The sequence below is a fragment of the Atractosteus spatula genome, chromosome 7, assembly GCF_055471065.1.
Source record: "Atractosteus spatula isolate fAtrSpa1 chromosome 7, fAtrSpa1.hap1, whole genome shotgun sequence".
Classification (NCBI taxonomy): Eukaryota; Metazoa; Chordata; class Actinopteri; order Semionotiformes; family Lepisosteidae; genus Atractosteus; species Atractosteus spatula.
In genome coordinates this window covers 38,541,758-38,560,514 of record NC_142712.1, presented here as the reverse complement: position 1 = coordinate 38,560,514, position 18,757 = coordinate 38,541,758, and the positions used below count along the sequence as shown (strand labels likewise).

The 18,757-nt window shown below is 43.3% G+C and overlaps 2 protein-coding genes across 4 annotated transcripts in view; one reads left to right on the top strand and one right to left on the bottom strand.

Moving 5' to 3' along the window:
- Positions 1-2,340, top strand: part of LOC148830912 (SRSF protein kinase 1-like) — a 39,571-nt gene extending 37,231 nt beyond the window's left edge. For all 3 annotated transcript variants that reach the window (XM_088920323.1, XM_088920322.1, XM_088920325.1), the window contains one exon: positions 450-2,340. In XM_088920323.1, coding sequence (XP_088776449.1) covers positions 450-634 — 185 coding nt within the window. In that variant the 3' untranslated portion in view covers positions 635-2,340. The remainder of the gene's footprint in view (positions 1-449) is intronic.
- On the bottom strand, positions 700-17,758 carry lhfpl5a (LHFPL tetraspan subfamily member 5a). Its single transcript, XM_088919995.1, has 4 exons — positions 17,347-17,758; positions 7,979-8,215; positions 6,599-6,649; positions 700-773 (listed from the first exon to the last, which is right to left on the bottom strand). Exons 1-4 carry the CDS (start codon positions 17,756-17,758, stop codon positions 700-702), a joined length of 774 nt encoding a protein of 257 aa, XP_088776121.1.
- Positions 17,759-18,757: the final 999 nt, after the last annotated feature.

Here is an 18,757-nt window from a genome sequence, read left to right as displayed (position 1 = left end):
CTGAAGATTGAATGGAAGATTTCCTGCCACTCGGGAAACCTTAGAAGCTCAAAGTTGCCGTCTTTTTATTGTGAAATTGTTACTGTGTAGATCATAATCCCTCTTACTTTATATCTGAGGCAAATAGATTTTTTTACTGGGGGAAGCACAATAAAAATCTGACATTTTTCATTCTCTGTGCAGCGAGTTCATAAACGAAATATTTTGGTCAAAAGCATATCGGTGTTTAGAGCACCAGTCTCATAGCAGGTTGTTTTGTAGTTCAGATGAACTGCTATTCTGCTGGCTGTTAATGTGCACAGCTTCCAGCACTACATATTGTTCCTGTGGCTTTCGGTAGCCTAGTGCTGACAGGCGAGGCTGCGTTTCTGTAGTTCTGCCTCTCTGGCTGAGCCCCCCTGCTCTCCACTGCCCCCTCCTGACTGCCCACCTGTGCTGTGGCCCTGCAGGGGACCTGCGACACATCACCAAACTGAAGCCCTGGGGCCTGCTGGAGGTGCTGGTGGAGAAGTACGAGTGGCCCCGCGAGGAGGCGCAGAGCTTCGCGGACTTCCTGCTGCCCATGCTGGACCTCATCCCGGAGAAGAGGGCCACAGCGGCCGAGTGCCTGCGCCATGCCTGGCTCAGCCCCTGACGGGGTGCAGCGTCCCACGCCCCCCCTCTGCCACCACCACCATCCGCACCTCACCACAGGCCCCTTCAGACCAGGCGCCCCGAGCGACAGGACTCGACCCCGCGCAGCACCTGGCGCCGCTGTCCAGGCCCGGAGCATGCTGGAGACGGCACAGGAGGAGGAACCGCGGTCCAATCTAGCTGATTTACCACCTATTTATTTCTTTTTTTATTTTACTTACTGGATGTTACTTGACTTTTTTTTCCATTAGATTTCCTTTCCGCTGAAATAGCATAGTGTCAGAAGGGTTTGTGGATTTGGTCAGGTCTCCTGCTTGAAGGCATCCGTGCTCGTTTTCTGATCTTGTGAGCCCAAACGAATGGGGAGAGGGGAAAGGAGGACACATCCAGTTTACTCAAAACCTTCCAGTTCCACGTTGAAAGGATCTCTCTTAATATCTTTGTAATATGAATTCCATACGTTTTGTATATTGTCTGGTTGGTTCACCGGACTTCTGGGGTGTGTGGGGTCGTTGTTGCTGCTGCACAAGTGAAAAGTATTTAAGAACACTATTGCAAGATTTTTAAAACCATTGTTTTATCTTGGAGGAGGGCTGTGGGGTGATGTGATTTACCCCAAATAATTTTGTTCTGTTTGTTTGTTTTGTCTTAAATACTTTTGCAGCTGTGCTGAAGAAAATTAGCAGTTACTTTTGGGTCAGATTTGGGTTGGGTGGCATGTTATCTCCCACCTCTGGAAAAGAGGGATGACCAGATTTTTTGTTACCGTCGTTGTCGTTATTTAAGTTCAGATCGGGAGCCAGATCTAGACAGTAGCCAAGGACTCTTGCGTGTGGCTACTGCTTCTCAGTGCCTCTCTGAAAGCTAGTTGTTCTGGAAAGTGTCTCCATCTGGAAGCAGCTTCAGATCCTTCACAAACATCAAGTGCCCCTCAGCACAGGTTCCACACTGTTCGTCTTCGGAAATATCTTGGGTGATATCGACAGCCCGTTCATTGACTGTCCTCTGTCCTGCAGTACATAGGCTCCTGATAAAGAACCACATTTAAATCTGTCAAGATCTTTTATTCCAGTGACATTTCTGTGTTTCATTGTATTGCCTGGGTGCGAGTATAAAACATTGTTGACTGAATATGTTCTGTTTTGCTGTGGGGAAAAATTAAAGTGATCGTATTTTAGCGGGCGCCTGTCAGAATCAATGAGACAAAGTAAAAAAAAAAGTGAAAATGTATAGAGATGTATACATATATATACTCGTACCAAAGAGTTGGCCTTGTTCTGTATATTACAGCCATGTACAGTAAGAAATTCCACATTTGGTATGTATTAGCTAAAATATTTAGCTGGATAGTGGTTTGTTTTAATCTGAAAATGCCTTGTGGATCTGTCAGCTACCTGTCTAGTTGCTTTTGAAGATTTCTTCACACCGATGCAGTTGCTTACAGTTCGGTAGGTGTCAGAATGAAAGGAAAACTGAGAAAAAGAAACAAGGAGCAGGTTGTGATCATGCTGTGAATCTCGATGGAGCTCTCTCTTGTTCCTCTGGCGAAGACGTCTGCACTTGACAGCCTTTTCAATGTGCACATCTTTTCGTCTGCAGCAGCGCGCTCGGTCTCTCTTCATGCGTTTGATTGTTCACTGCTAATCTAAATGATAGAAATTACTTTTCCTTTATTCCCAAATAATAAAGAGGATTTTGAAATGAAAAGCTGGCTGAGTCTGGAGCTTTAGTGTTCTGTTTACTTTGCCTCAGTTTGTCTTTAGAAATGTACTTTTGCGTAATCTGCAGTTTTGTTTGTACACAGCCAGTTTGAAACTGCCAGGTGTGGCTGTATGAGTTGTCCCACGGCAACGAATCCTCTTCCCAGAGGGGACATCCCATCGAGCCATTCGCTTTGTAATGCACTGCGATCTCTGCTTCCTGCTCGAGAGCCCACTCAAGGAGTGACGGGGGGCCAGGTGTGAGACGGAGCCCTACCACTGACGGCACTGACCCCAGTGAGCAGTTTCCACTGTAGAGCTCATGGTATCTGGATCCTGGAAACCAGAGTGCTGCTGTCATTTTTGGAGCTCTTGTTTGATCATTACAAAAAAAGGCTGCTACTTAAAAATGTTTGACTTTTGGGAAAGCAAGTAAGGAACGGTTTTGACACTGAAGAAGGGAGTGAAGACTACAAACATACTTGCCTCAATTTCATTTTTGTTTCAAAGGTCTGTGCGACTTTATTTTTCAGATATGAAGGGTTTGCATTTCCTCCAAATAAGCACAGTCCAGAGTGCAGCATGTTTCTGCAGTGAGTGTGTATACAGTTATGGTTTTTGTCATGTTACCTGAAATGGCATTGGTTTATTTTTTCCACATGGAGAGCACCTGGTTTCCATGTCCCAGTCCAGACGTTAAGCGCTCCGGATGAAGTTCAGTCAGTCCTGTGGCAGACCTGGTGAGTAACAGCCAAATGCCAGGGGTTCTTTCATTGGCAGGATTACCGGTAAGTTAAAACTTGGAGAGCAACTGAATTTTAATAATGTAACACATGAGATTGTAGCTTTGTGTTTATACAGTTTAATCAAACCAGCGTGAACATTTAAGTATAACAAGGGTTTGATCCTTTTTTTATGATGCTGTGTAGGAATAGTGAGCAGCCTGAACTAGGTCAAGTGTTGAGTGGGCTTCGGCATCAAAGGCTGCAATTTTGAAAAGTGTTTATTAAATCTAATGTTAATGATTAATTTACAAAGGTAAGCAAATATGATCAATGTTATGAGTCTACAATACAAGTACAAGTGTCTACTACTTGTTTGTAACATCTGGCAGTGCTAACCTTAAGTTGTACAATGTGGGACATTTTCTTTTACACAATTTCCAGTAAATTAAGCACAAATGTAATATACTCAATTTTCTGTGGATCAAATCACAATAGTCTGTACTATTTCATGCCAAGGATGGCCAGTAGAGGGAGTGGTTAGCACATTTGCAGGACATTGGCATTCTAAGGACCCAAAGGCCTCTTCACTATGGAGCCAGTTTTGTGCATCTTGACAGGTGCAGGCAGACAGCTTTGCTTTCCTCAAGCAGGGGTGTTCAGAGTGAGCCTGAAATGGTCAGGTTTACTCCCATTTACATATCTGAAGAAGGTCTCATTCACTCTCACGAGAAAGCTTCTCTTTTAGCACTGAAACCTTTACCTTTATTTTTTTTTGGTTCTGTAGCTTGGGTCACAAAACAGATGATTTGTTGATCTAGACTTTCCTCATGTGGAATCTCCAGTTAATTTGTCTCAACAATACAAACGCCCAGCCAGGTGTGAGACCAGCTGTTCTGTTCCAGTAGAAGCATGTTCTTGTTAGGACATTGTCATTATTTACACTGTACATCCTTACTGGGAGTATGCATTAGATAGATACTTTATTAATCCCATGAGGGGGTGTGTGATGCAACTCTCATAACATTGCAGGCCCAGTCGTAAAAAGATAGCTCGGTCACCTCAACATCCACCTGTTGATAACTGTTGCTTGGCAGATCTGCCCACAGTCAGCAGCCTTGAACCCACAACCTCAAGGCTCAACCTGTTTAAATAGTTTGGTTTGCTTGATTGGAGAAAATATACATATTTCCTGATCACAAGCGTGTTATTGCATCTGAGCCTTTATTGAAAATAGACTATTGGTTGGGACTAGAGGATCAATATAACAATATCACAGTTGGAAAAGTCAAACGAGTAACACGCAGTCATTTTAATAACACAAGGACTAACAGAAACTGAGTCTACTAAAATGTTTAAAAACTGTGGATAAATATTCTAAAATAATTAGGAGCATTTATTCTCCTCAGTTGGAATTCCAGTCTCAGCCCAGGAATACCAATGTGTCAGCAGATTTTCATTCCTAATCCATTCTCAAGGGCTTACATTATCTTGTAATTCGTTTGATTGAACTAATTAAACAATGTTTTCCAGTTCTAGATGTGTTTTGAAGAGGCTTAGAAAACCAACACACACACCAGAACTGGAACTAAAGACTCACGAGCTACAGTATAAGCCTTGTAATCACAGTGTTTACACACTAGAATTTTCTCTGGGTTAGGAGAGGAACCACTGAGTTGCAGTACCCACCTGGGGCACCTGTGGCTCTTGTTCTGCTGCAGTTGCCCCACTCCACCGCAGGTCAAGGGGAGAAGTGAGAAATTACTTCACCGGCTAAATTAAGGAGAAGCTTTACAAAGGCCAGACAGTACAAACCCAGAAGGGAATTGAGTAAGTTAACACCACTACTCTTATAAAGGTGTTTTAGGAATTTTCAAGGAGTCAGGACCTCAGTTTAAGATTCCATCTGAAGGATGACCCCTCCTCCAGCATCCCTGCTCACACAACTGAACACCGGTTTAGACGGTCTGGTTAAGTTCCTGCTACGTATAGGTGGTGGACTCTCCCTGTAGCACGGGCACCCAGGCAGGCACAAAACCAAACCTTTTATCATTTCCACTGACCCCTTCACGTACAATAAATAGGTTCCAGGTATAAACACATTGAATGTTTTCAGGATCTTTTCTATTATTTTTTCTTCACAACAGCAAATTCTGAAGGTGACAACTGCAGTTTTCATGTCTTGCTTTTAGATTGGAAGTTTTGAGGTTGACGTTCAGAGCTGCTGCCCTGTTCCCCCTTCTGTCTCTGTGTGGAAGTGTGCATCAAGGTGGAGTCTTTTGAATTTTTGAAGGGTTCATTCTGGTTGTCAGATCACCCTATTCTGGGATTCACCCACTGGGACCTTCTTAGCCATAAAAGCAGTTTTGTGAAATACTCTCAGGATGCCTTGATGCAGTCTCCAGGAATTATGGATCCTCCAGTCACTGCGCTGTCTTGGTGATCTTGAAAAATGTATTTATCTTCTAAACTGACCTCCTTTTTTGAGGGGGCTTTGGTGTCTTTGTTCTTGTAACTCAAATTACCCTTAAAATGGAAAAACAACCTTTCACCCTGCAGTGAATAAAAACAGTTCAAAGATTTGCACCCTGCAGCTGAGCCCAAGATTCAGGGTCATATTGCTGGAGACAGGTGTTACAAAGTCGCAGAGCTTTCCAAACTTAAGCATGCCCTCCCTCTGTAAAAAAAAAAATGAATTTGTATAAATTTTTATAGCTGTAAATAATTTGAAAAAGACATTTAATCTTAAATGCTCTGTAACAATAAGCAGTTAGTAAAGAACCTGATGTACAGTACATATACTGTTGTCTAGTGACCTCCGTTCATATCCACCACCTAATGTCAGTTCTGACTGATTTCTTTTTGCTGTTCTTCTGGTGAAATCACACCTGTTCCACCAACAAAGAGATTTCTATACCAGAGGTACCATGTTCCTGTAGTGTTGTCGCTCTATGTCATGAGATTGACTGGGCATAGAACTGAATTTTAACTGCTGGACACTATGAGGATTATATACTTTAAATTACTTTTCTACCGTATATTAGAAAAACACTCCTCAGGTAACATAACTGCTTTTCTGAGCTAATCTCTGGGCAAGGCCTTTAGGAAACGTTATTGCAGTAAATGTGCACTGTATTATTGCAGTTTCCCCTGTGGTGTTACCATGTTTATGCAGCATACTTACATCGCCATGGTTCCACGCGATTTGTTGTGCTTCATCATACATCTCTATTCTTTACCATGATGTCATTGTTACACAGTTCACTGTGTGATTGCTATTGTACATTTATACCAGCCGGGGGATTTGGATTCCAAGAATCGGTGGCAGCCCATTAAATGGGTTAACCTAGTGTAATGACACTAGATTAAACAGTAATGATCAATGGGCTGAGAGGCAGGGTGATGCAGTGGTAAGCATTGCTGCCTCCCTGTGTTCATGTGGGTTTTCTCCCACTGTCCAAAGACATACTGGTAGGTTAGTTGTCGACTGGGAAAACTGGCTCTGGCGTGAGTGTGTGCATCCCATCCCAGGGTGTACCCCACCTTGCACCCCTTTCTTGCCGAGATAAGCTCCAGCTCCCCCACAGCCCTGAACTGGGAGAAGCAGTTCGTAAATGAACAGACGGACAAAAGAGCCGGCTTGAGCTCTCACTGCTTTCGTGTTCTTAGTGAAGGGATTGTAGTGGCCCCTAGAGGGCGTCTTTTCCAGGCTACACCATGTACTCCTACTGATACTGAATAAGTAAATGGTAACCAAGGGCAGCAATCACTGGAACCTCGAATAATACTTAACATTTTTAAATGTTCTTACTTGCCAGTTTTGTAGACATGTTTACAGGTTTAAGAATAGCGTCCATTCCGCCGTAGTTTGATCTTTTTCATATAATGAGCTGAATTTATTTAAATTATATTGACAACACCCGGTTGGGGTTTATGTACAAATGCACATAGTTTCCACCTCTGGGGGTTATTGCCTGGTTCACCGCAACTAGCATGTCTGCGGGGCTTGAGTGGAACTCTCCTGTATTGTTTACTTTATATCTTAATCTTACGGCTCCCTCTATACCTGACGGGAAGAAACAAGCGCACGGTAATAACCGCTTTTATTTCTAAACCCACGTATTTCCACATGACCTGGCAGGGAGTTATTACCCGGCTTGTCTGTGCTTTCCACCCATTCCCTTTCCTGCTCTTACATTTTTCATTGCCGAGGGAACACTAGCCCGAGTTCAATAATTAACTTCAAGGCTTCTGGTCGCTTTCATTTCATCCTCTTTATTCTTTTTTTTTCTTTTACTGTGATTTTTTTTATAGCGGCAGTCTTTTGAAGTTAACATACAGTCTCATTAGGAACATGCCCGTAGTCTCCGAGACACTGCCGCGTTGGGCTAATGAAGATGACGGACTGACGCCAACGTGGCGTTCATCTTGTCCGTCTGGATCGCCGTGTCACCGGGGATGGCTTGGCCATGCGATGTGAATTTGGTCTTGGGTGTTTTTCTCCTGCTTTCATAGTGCCCTGGCTTTGTAATTACTTTGTTGAAAATGTTTGCGTTGTGTAGCGAGACTTAATCTTCAATCTAAATCAGAGCTTGAAGGAAACGGAGAGGAGCGCGTTACGCCTCTCACCTTCCGCGCAATCTCCCCGTATGTCCACATTTTTCAACCTCGTTCAAGGTCTAATGGCTTTACAACCCGCCGGCCCCTCCGCTCCGACCTGTCCTCTTCCAAAACTCGACTACTCTTGTGTGGAGGGACCTGGAAGCACAGTCTGTGCACTACGAGCGGTGCAGCTCAGCGAGCATAAAACCTGGCTTTACAATAGGGACCTGCTGTAGCTGTCGGCCAGCGGAGAGCACTCGGGCTCCCAGCCCCGGCACACCACAGCACTGTGAGAACGCCTTCCCCGGGGACTCGTCTTACCTTTGCTCTCCACCTGGAAGTCCTCTGGGAGCAGGCTGTCCTGTCGGTTGCCCAGCACGAAGGCCAGGAAGGAGAGGATGAGGGCATCCAGGATGGCGATGATGGCCAGGATGTAGGCCCAGCGCACGGTGCAGGCGCCCAGGGTGTACTTGTCCGTCTTGTCGCCGCACATCCGCTTCACTTCGGCCGAGTCCCAGCCGTCCGGGTAGATCATGCAGCCCATCACCAGCCCAGCTGCTGGGGACATGCGGAGGCAAGCACAACCCTTCGGTTAGTGTGCATTACAGTCTTCCTTGCATACCGTATGACTGTGGCGTCCCCCTTACTCAATTTGTGGGGCAAATCCACAGCGACTGACGCTGCATACAATTCGCGGTGGAATACCTTAAAGTCGCAAGTGCCTTTTTATTACGACTCTGCTGTTACTTTCTTAAAAATACTCCTTACTAAATTCGCCATCTTTATCTTGACACCTTGATAAACTGCCCTTCTCTTCAGAACCTCGTATGTTGAAAACCTTTAATACGCAGCGCGATTCATTGACATGAATCTAAATTGTTTGGAAGTATTATATTGCCTTTCAGTTCTTACGGAGTTGAATTGCACACAGAAGGTCAGTTTACAAAGGAGATACCACGGTGCGCGGTGATGCGTTCAGGGACGACCCATTAGCTGATATATCTCAATTTCAGCACCACAAGATCACGAAAGTAATTAACTTCCTACGCCCAGACCAACCTGAAGAAAACATCATGATAATTTCTTGCTGTCTGTGCTTTTCCCCACCTCCTCTGAAGACGTTACTGTATTCTTATTTCTTCAAATCTTTCCTTCGGTGTCTAAACCCAACAGGTTTGTAACATAACCCTGTACCCCCAGGAACAGAAGACAATTAAAGCATCTCGAAGAGATGCCGAAACTTCTTTTAAGAGGAGAGCTGAAAATGAAAAAAGCTTTTGCGTCGTCATTTACTAATTTATTCCTGTTTTGCTGCTCTGCGCTTGCGCAATCCTCATAACGAGAACTATCCTTGATGAGAGTTCACTTTTTTTTCAAAATTCTAAAGTAAAAAAAATATGGACATCTTTAACAAGCCTCGAGGAGAAGCACGATTTGTTTCCATGACAACTCGTAACTCCTCACCACCTTTGCCTGATATCCAAGTTTTACCCCGGAGAACAGTTATTTACTTGAATGGCGGCAGCGCTGCTAATTCACCAAATTGGGGGCCGCAGTGATTTACCATTCGATGGCAAGTCATTACTAACAACAGCTACTTATTTGACTAGAAAGCTCCAGGCTTTTCATAATGGCAATTTGTTGTTTTATTATGCACACCGCGTGATTCCCCCGGCGTGGAAATTGGGAGCAATTATCCTGATGGACACTTATATCTTTTTAACCGAATTAGCCGGCACGATAATCCAGTTGGTTAACGTTTTACATTTCAGCTAGAAACCACGGCGTTCGCTGGGGACCGCTTTCATTCGAGACGCGGACTGGTGAAGCGTTTTCTTTTTAACACGCACCGCGCTCGCTCGAATCCCCTCTCCGAGCCAGTGCGGAGCAGCGAAAGCAAACGTGTCGTCCTGTTCTGCGGATGGGTTTGCTCCAGAAGCACAGGTATCATTAGTTCCTCGCGGCAGGGCTGCCCACGGAAACCCCAGACACTGCGACGATAAATCTCAAGCCGACTTTTCCCAGGCAACACTCTTAAAGACGCACTGTTTTGATCTTAATGGGTAATTAAAAAAAAAACATTACAGCCAGATTTCGTTTTGTCAGCTGCTTCCTTAACGTCATTTAACCTCGCTCAGGGGATTTAAGTAGACGTGTTGATATATGCTGGTGTTTGGAGTCTGTGTTTTTGAGGAAATTGTACAGCACCCTATGATATTAGAAGTTCCCAAACGTACAGCAAATGTCAACTTGGAAAGGATTTCCGGAACCACTTCCACTTGTATAAATCTTGTGTTAAGCACTTTGTGGTGCACGAGGAAAGCTGCTAAGTAGTCAGCAGTGTTTGAATGTGTTCCGTTTTATGTCTGATGACGTGTCAGCTGCATCTTGATCTGTGCCAAGGTTTCTATTTTTATATGGCAAGCCTTTGTACTGTGTTGTACGTAAAACCTAGCTGGGGCAGTAACAGGATCAGAGCGAATAGAAGCAGGAATAGGATGTTTACGTTCATACACTCTGGTGAAAATGCGTTTTAGCAAACAAGGCAACTACAAATAAAAACTATATGAATGTGGACCCACATTCAATTGCATACCAACACCTTAAATCTGAGGCTCCTAGTTAAAATTCAAATTGGGAACCAGTCGACTTCTCGGGTTTGTTCTGGAGTTGTTCCCTGCGCTTCCAAAGGCCGACAGAGGAAACTCCCGGGTGCATAAGGGATGGGTTTCTTCTCGTTCCAGCACAGCGAAACTATGCAAAACCCCGTCTCACGTATGGCTGTGGTTGCCAGGCAACCGCTTCTGGCGCTGCTGATCTTCTCTGTAATTAGAGGGGCCTGAGAGGGCAGAGTCCCCACTTAGGTTTCTAAGCTGTTGCTCCGTTGGCCGCTCAGTCTCACTGGTCATTAACGGATTGTAGTTGGACGCGCGGAGCAGGGGACTGTGGGAAGAGCGCAGCTGGCTAACAGTTCCCTCCCAGATACTCTTATTTGTGTTGTTGCAATAAAAAAAAGTTTTAAAAAAAGTCCCCTCCCGGCTACGCCACTCCTGTTGACACAGCTTTTTAATGAAAACATCTCCGCTCCAACAGACAGGTGACTGGCTTCCCACAGATTAAGACGCTTTATTTCGAGTCTCTTTTCACTCGATAAGGCTGGCTGTTCTGCTGCGCAAAAGGAACGTGGCAACTGGTTTATTGCCATGTCAAAAAAAATGAATATTCAAGCCAGCTGTGTCCAGCTTTGGTCCTGGAGGTCCAGTGTGTGCAGGTTTTCATTCTAACTCAACTGTTAACAAGTTAAATATTGTTAATGGCTTAACTGGACAAATTTAACAGCTCCTCTGGGTTCAGGTGTTACTACTTTAACTTTTGCCAGCAGCCATATCACCCTGTAACTCACAACTGGCACCCACTGAAGCTAAGCAGGTGTGAGCCTGGTCAATACCTGGATGGGGGACCTTCTGGGAAAGCTAAGGTTGCTGCTGGAAGAGGGGTTAGTGGTACCAGTAGGGGGACGCTCACCCTGCAGTCTGTGTGAGTCCTAATGCCCCAGTATAGTGATGGGGACAGTATGCTGTAAAAAGGCGTTGTCCTTTGGATAAGATGTAAAACAGGTCCTAACTCTCCTAATGGCCTAATAATCCCCATCTATAAACTGGCTTCATTACCATGTTCTCCTTCCCACTGATGGCTGATGTGTGGTGAGCATACTGGTGTACTCTGGCTGCTGTTGCATCATTCAGGTGGGATTTCTGTAAGACAGTAACTTTAAAGAGACTTAAAAAAACCTGGACCAGGTTCAGGATTGGACACCCCTGCAAGAAGAGATTGGAATTCATTGAAGAATGTCCAACTTCAAGGGGCTTTTATTTGTGCATGATCTTGTTTTATAGGGAAGGTGAATACACTCCTTGCTCTCACTGTAAGAGGTTGGTCACAAGCACTGGTAGCAATGAATAGAAAAGAAAAATAGTCCTGGAACACTCCTGTGATAACCAATATCTAGTGTTCAGTCATGGAATTAATAGTGCCAACTTGTTCCAAATGTTTACAAAAGTAACTAGTTTCAAAGGAACTAGGATTTTATTTTAAATAAAACACTTTTCCTCTAAACAGTGGCTCTGTGGCTAAGGATCTGTGCCTGTGGCTGGAAGGTTGCCAGTTCATATCCCGCGGCCGGCAGAGGAATCCTACTCTGTTGGGCCCCTGAGCAAGGCCCTTAACCCCAGCTGTTCCAGGGGTGCTGTATAAATGGCTGACCCTGCGCTCTGACCCCAAGCTTCTCTCCCTGTCTGTGTGTCTCATGGAGAGCAAGCTGGGGTATGCGAAAAGACAAATTCCTAATACAAGAAATTGTATATGGCCAATAAAGTGATCTTATCTTACAAAGTTAGGCATTTTGTCTATTCAAAACGGGTCACATCTGTAACCAGTGATCTGCACATTTGGTGTGTGTGTATAAATGACAGTGTGACAACAACAGGGCACACCAGAGGCCTCTAATGTTACTGGAATCCAGAAACCAGACAATACATGTTAGCCATCACAGACTAACTAGCTAGAGTCAATATTTCCTTAATGGCGTGTACTGTGGCTGTAAAGGAGTACCATATCCCCGCAGGGTCTCATTTGAATTTGCAGAAAATATCGCTGTCCCTCAGTGAGACGTTTTAATGACAGCTGTTTGAATCGGCCAACTAACTTTATATATACAAACAGGGAGCTTTTAGAGAAAGAGAGAGGTTAGGTGAGTATGTAAATATGAAGAGAGAGAGGATAATCCTCCATTCTTACTCCTCAGGTGCCAGAAACTTGTTAAATACAGAGCAAAGTTTTAAAAGCAGAGTTTTTCACCACAGTTACCCTCCAGGGCATTGATAATTGTATTGATTGTTATATATTTTTCCCTATAGACCCCACCCACTTGTAGCTGAGCTTGAAATAAAAGGTTCTTTCATTCACCATCTGTAAATTTTACAAGTTCCATTAGATTTCCATAGAGGCATCTACATTTTCAGATGAAGTCTTCTGAGAATGTAATTATTTGCCATATGTGCTTTTAAAAGTATTAAATTGCTTATAGGCACAATGACAGGACGATTGGCCACTTGGGAAGGCATTTAGTGTTAATTAACAGGTGGCAAACCTCCCAGAGAGACAATTCTCATTCACCATCTGAAACCCATTCACACAGAGCTGTCTGCACTGCCAGACATCCTATTTCTATTATGATTCTGACCAAGACATCACATAAACTGAGCAAGGTTTCTACTGTGGAATTACTTTGCACAGTGCATAATGTTAATTCTTTACCTGGAATTATAATTAGGCCCTTCACTTACTATAAACTTAATTACAGTGCTATTATGCTCACACCAGAGCTTTGAATTATTGTTTAATTTCAGAATAATTGGAAAAGCATGGTTCTAAAAGAATGAATTTGTGCGATCTAGATGTACATAATCCATTTAATTTTAAATCTGCTGCTGACATTCTTATATATTATTTGTCTATACTCATTCTGCAGGCTTTTACCAACTGAGATGTGCAGAATAATAGTCACAGAGGCTCAACATTGGCTTCTGAAATTCTTAGAAGTTAGAACTTACAATTCCTTCCAAAGGCATTAGGTAACAGTGGGATGGTCTAGTAAGAAGGCTGTCATCTCCATGATAAGCTCCGAGGTTAAATAATTAATCGAGCAATTCAAAGCAGAAAATGGTGTCTTCCTTCTGCATAGTTAGGCTCTCAGAGGAGTTAGCTTTCCGACACAGTTTCTCTTTGTGTTGTTAGAGCAGCGTGTGGAATGAGGAGGATTCTGAAGTCCATTAAATTAGGGCTCCCTAGAGGATGTCATCTTGCATGTTCCACTGTGACTATTGTTGCATGTACTGTCCGAATGTGAAGAACTCTTGGAAGACTTTTTATGGATTATCTTTTCTATTACAAGTGTTAAAAACCAAACAAAACTTCCACCTCTCTGAATTGGTGAAGATAGCATAAGAAAGAAGAGGTTTCAAGGCCGAACTACACCCTGGGCTTGACACAAGTCCATCTTTATTAATAATTCCTTTGAAAGGATTATAGCCTACCTTCAAGTATGGATGTTGTCAGATGAGATTATACATGATCACTCACATATTGGTCCCATAAGGACATTTGCACTTAAAGCATTTTTGTGTGTTGTTTGAACTATACAAAATACAGTACTGTATGTTCACAACTGTTCTTACTGGTACTGGAATCACAGCCACACAGGGTATGTCAGGTATAAGAATGAAAAATATCACGGTCAGAGTCCCAAGCGCTCCATCTGCACTACATCCTTTCAGCCTGTAAAAAGATTTTTTATAAAACCCCTGAAGTCACCACACTGGGAGTTTAAAATCAGCCTCTTAGGATAACAGTGTGACCACCACTTAAAACAACCACAAAATATAAAAATGTATATATGTGCAGATATTCCTTTTACAGGTACAGTATATCTCCCTCAAGATAATCATTAAACAGGGTTCGCACATCCCTCCATAAGTGAATAATTTCTTTCTAAAATCTTTACAGATTGTGAACTTTCAACCCCCACAACCTTTGAACTGAAACCCTTCTGTTTCCCATCATGGAGCATGAATTTCTCACAGCACTTTAATGGAGCAGCTCATCGCCTTTAATTAAAACCTCGTAACCAGCGATTACACCCAGACGTGCCCAGAGACCAGTTCCTGGATGTCTCAGCAGACTCTTCCAGACAGGCAGGTGACACATTTCAGGACCTAATTAACACTATGGCCACCTTCACATTCCCAAAGGTAGCTGTTTGCTGCAGCTGGCTGTCGATGCTAGGCACACAGGTTAGATTTTGATCAATGCAATGCAGTTCGGTGCTTGTGTATTGGTGTGCTGTTTCTGTACGTGTGTGAGTGTACATTACTGCACTCCATACTTATTTTATGACTTTATTCTTGTCAAAACATCTAACCACTGTGGTGCTTTCTTATCTCCTTATTCTCTTCTATCTTCCACTGTGCTTTTAGAACAATTTATGTATGTTAAACCTGAATTACCACAGTAAACACTTACTCTATAAGGGCATCAAATATTTAAGTCTTGGTAGCTCAGTCTAATACTGTATATACTGTACTTGCATATTAGAATTTTAAGAGGTTATTTGAGAACATTATATTCACTTTCTAAATTATGTGGAAAAGCAATAAAATAGGCAAACAGAATGGAAGGATGTAAAGTTTTAAGCACAATTTAAATCAAAGGGTGTTAAGTTAAAATTCTACAATGCACTAGTAACATGTCTTTTAGAATATTGGGTACAATTTTGGTCACCATGTAACAATAAAGCAAAGTGCAGCACTGGAATCAGTCCAGAGAAGAGTAACTAGATACATTACAGTGCTTGTAAGAATGGCCTGCTCTGACAGGCCAGAATAACTGAACATTTTTGTCTTGTACCTGAGAAGACTCTGAGGGCAGCTGATTCAGAATCTTTATTGGCAGTGTATTTCTTCAAAATCATCATTCAAACAGGAATCAGGGGACATGAGTGGAGACTACTCAAGTAAATTTAAACTGTGTATAACTATCTTTACACAAAGAGTTGTAGGTATATAGAATATACCTAGATGGATCAAACAGTCCTTTTGGTCTCTTGTAACCATTCTTAAGATAGAAACATCTAAGGCTCACAGTTCTCAATATTTATAAGATGTAATATATCCCAGATTGATGGATGTTTGTCCGTTGTGCCTTTCAGCATGTAGGGGCAGCAACATCCTGTTTTTTCCATTAGTTTTTTACAGGACAGGGTTGTTAGCCTGGTGCCCAACCTCCAACATGGAGGATCTGGCACCCGATGTGGGACACGAGCCCACTACGCTGAGATTATGAATCTCATGTGCTACCAACAGAGCTAATCGGCATATATTCCAGAGCTGCAGATTAAATCATTTTTCCCCAAAACAATTTTTTCCCAATCTATCTGTGTCTGTATCTGCACCCATCTTCCCGATCTCCAGTATACAACAGTCTTTGTGTGCCTACCCCTCATTTTTTCTAACAACAGTTCTCATGCTGCCTGTGTTTTTAGGCTTCTTTCGTATCTCTTTTCTTTTTCTAACAGAGGGGGAAGTGTAATTAATTCTCAGTTCTGGAACAAAGCAGACAAAAAAATAGTACAGCTAATTGGGAGCTTTGATGATGTCTTCTGTGCTTTGAAGTGGAATATTAATAAAGACAGCATATCCTATATAGCTAAGAAGATTTACAAAGGGATAGTCAGTTGATAAATAATTTAAAATACAAAGCCATGAAGTGCACATAGAGGAGAATTTGACTATGGTCTTGCTATCAAAATGCTGTTACACAGTGGATTGCTTTTGTGGGCAGTGGACATAGAACAGTCAGTGTGTGTGCGTGTGTTTTACGCTTGTATCATATCGATATACTGTGCCTACTACCTACATTTTTATCGTTCACTCGTGCATATTTTCAGTGTCGTAATGCTGAACGACACTGGCAGTTAAGAGAGCAAGCTGCTTTTAGCAGGCCGAGGTGTGTGAAGATTAGGCTTGGTGATGTGTGGATTGCAGACTGAAGGGAACCCAAACTGAACAGTGTGGCGAATACAAGCTTGAAAGGTACACACATGGTCATCCATAAACAAGATAATCTCATTCTGAAGAAAATAATGGTTTTGAATATGCCAAATCAAACAGTTGTGTGCTCTAAGTGGAGAAACTAGTGTGCAGACACGTTACATGTTTTGACATCCTAAAGAGAAAATTGCACATACCATTGCGCAACTGTTTATTTTTTACAAATAATTCAGTGAGCCCTAAATATCAGCCCGTTCTAATGTTCTATATACGGTTCAAAGGAAAAAATAGCATATAACCAGTGTGTGTGCTCCATATTGTGCTTTGTGTTGTGCCCCATAGAAATGGTCTCTATCAAGGCAAATAATTTTAATATGATAGAGCATAGTAACATATGTTAGTTTTCAGCATTTTGTTAGTTGAATATTAGTCAAGGCGAGAGTTTTCAAAGTGTACAAATTTTGTTAGTGGTGAATTACCTTTATAAAATAATAGTGGCCTCTTGCTGATCGAACCGTATTTCCCAATGTTGTTGGGAATGCGCTCTGATCGTCCCTAGTTTTCTGGTTCCCGTGTTGGGCCCTGCAGGACCTCATGTAAGACTCGGGTGCTGTTCTCGCTGTTGTCGGATCCTGCTAGTCATCTCTGTGCTGTTGAAATGCACAAGCATATTGATGACACGAGTATTAAAGTGTTCTGGGAAGAAGCACGACGCACTGCAATAAAGGAGAATTAAGAACGCTGTTCTGTGCGCAGTGTTTGTCTACAACGTGTACTTTTAGAACATTATTATATGAGTGACTAAAAACAAAACGCATCAGCCACAGTGAGAACGTTTTTCAGTGTTTTGGAACACATTTACTCGGGTAACTTCTGGAACTTAAAACGAAGTTCAAGATAAGGATGCATTATAAATGAGCGAATAATTTATTTAACCTCTGCCATAGTCTCAAATTACGACAGCACTCTCCCAACGCGTTTCTGAGAAACCTCAGGCTGATGTTCGAATGCGAAGTAAGAATCGTTTCAATTCCGCATGTGCCGTTGGGCTCGTCGTAAGCTGAAAGACGCGAAGTTACTTACCTGATGCGAGCTGCATCCAGGCGCATATCTTATACACTGTCGCGGCGTTGCAGAAGAAGAAGAGGGAGAAGCAGACGATGCAGCCCACGATCAGCAGCATCGAGATCCCTACGAAGAACATTGCCGTCTTGAAAGCCCCCGACGGGATGGAGCCGAAGTCCAGAGCGCTCCCCTTGCAGGTGAGCTCGGACGTTAGAGCGTTGCCGATGCAGTAATGGAACAGCCCGAAGTACCCTGCTTGTGGTGTGTTCACGCTGTCCCCAATCCAGTAGGGCTGGATGAAACAGACCACAGTGATAATGGCAAAGCATATCGTGAAGATCGCCCACAGCACGCCGATCGCCCGAGAGTTCCTGACATAGTTAGTGTGGTAGATTTTGGCAGCTTCTTGGGCAGGTAGCATTTTCTCCATCTCGGCACCTTGGGGGAGCGGGGGCTCAGACACAGTTGAAGAGACCAGAAAGAAATACACACAAGTACGCACAATTAACTTCCCCAACCCCTTAACAAAAGCGAACACAGCGCGCCCAGGTGGTCGAGAGGCACTCGCTATTTCTTCTTCTGGGGTGTCGAGTCCCGGAGCTACCCATCCGCCGGTCTGTACGCTACTACTCCAAGAAGCTGAAGGCAGAGCTTATTACGGCAGATCGGTGCAAGATCTGAATTATCTTGGCTCTGCTTGTTTGATCCGTCACTGTTTTGTTTCCCTCTCTCTATCCCCCTTAGTCTTGCGGCTCTTCAAGCACAGTAAAAAAAATAGCCTTTTATTCCAACCTGACTGTCCGTTCTTTATTTCATCGTTCTGACAACAGTTCGCATAGTGCCTATGCATAGACACCGAAGACGCTACTTCCTTTTACTGGAAGCTGACAGAAGCAGGCTATGCACGCCGCCTTATCCACTTTGGTACTACCGGAGCCCATCTGTTGCTGGCGTGCTCTTACTCTTGCGGCTCTGCCCCTCCGCTTGGCTCCTGTCAACGAGCTGCCCAGGGATTCAGCACCGCGGACAGCTCTTTCCCCGGGCTGCTGACGTCTTCGTGACGTGGCGCTTGTACTCGAACGTTTGGGCAAGGCCAGGAACTGGCTGTCTTCGCATCTTTCCAGACACGTGTCCACACTGTAGACAGTACATTCTCAGTGAAAAGGAAGCCTATCAATCTAGTGTGCTGTAAGCACAGACGTACATGTGTATGAACAGGTAAGTAGTGTATTAAATGGACATGAACAGATACAGTCACAGTTAATACTGTCTGTCTGTCAGCCATGGTGGTGGTATCTGACTTTAGAAATGTACTAGAATCCTATCAGAGTTAACAGACTCCTTTACAAAAATACATAATCAATGGTAACCATACCTATGAATTATAATTACCACTGAATATGATCTAATTCTTCTAAGAAACACTGCA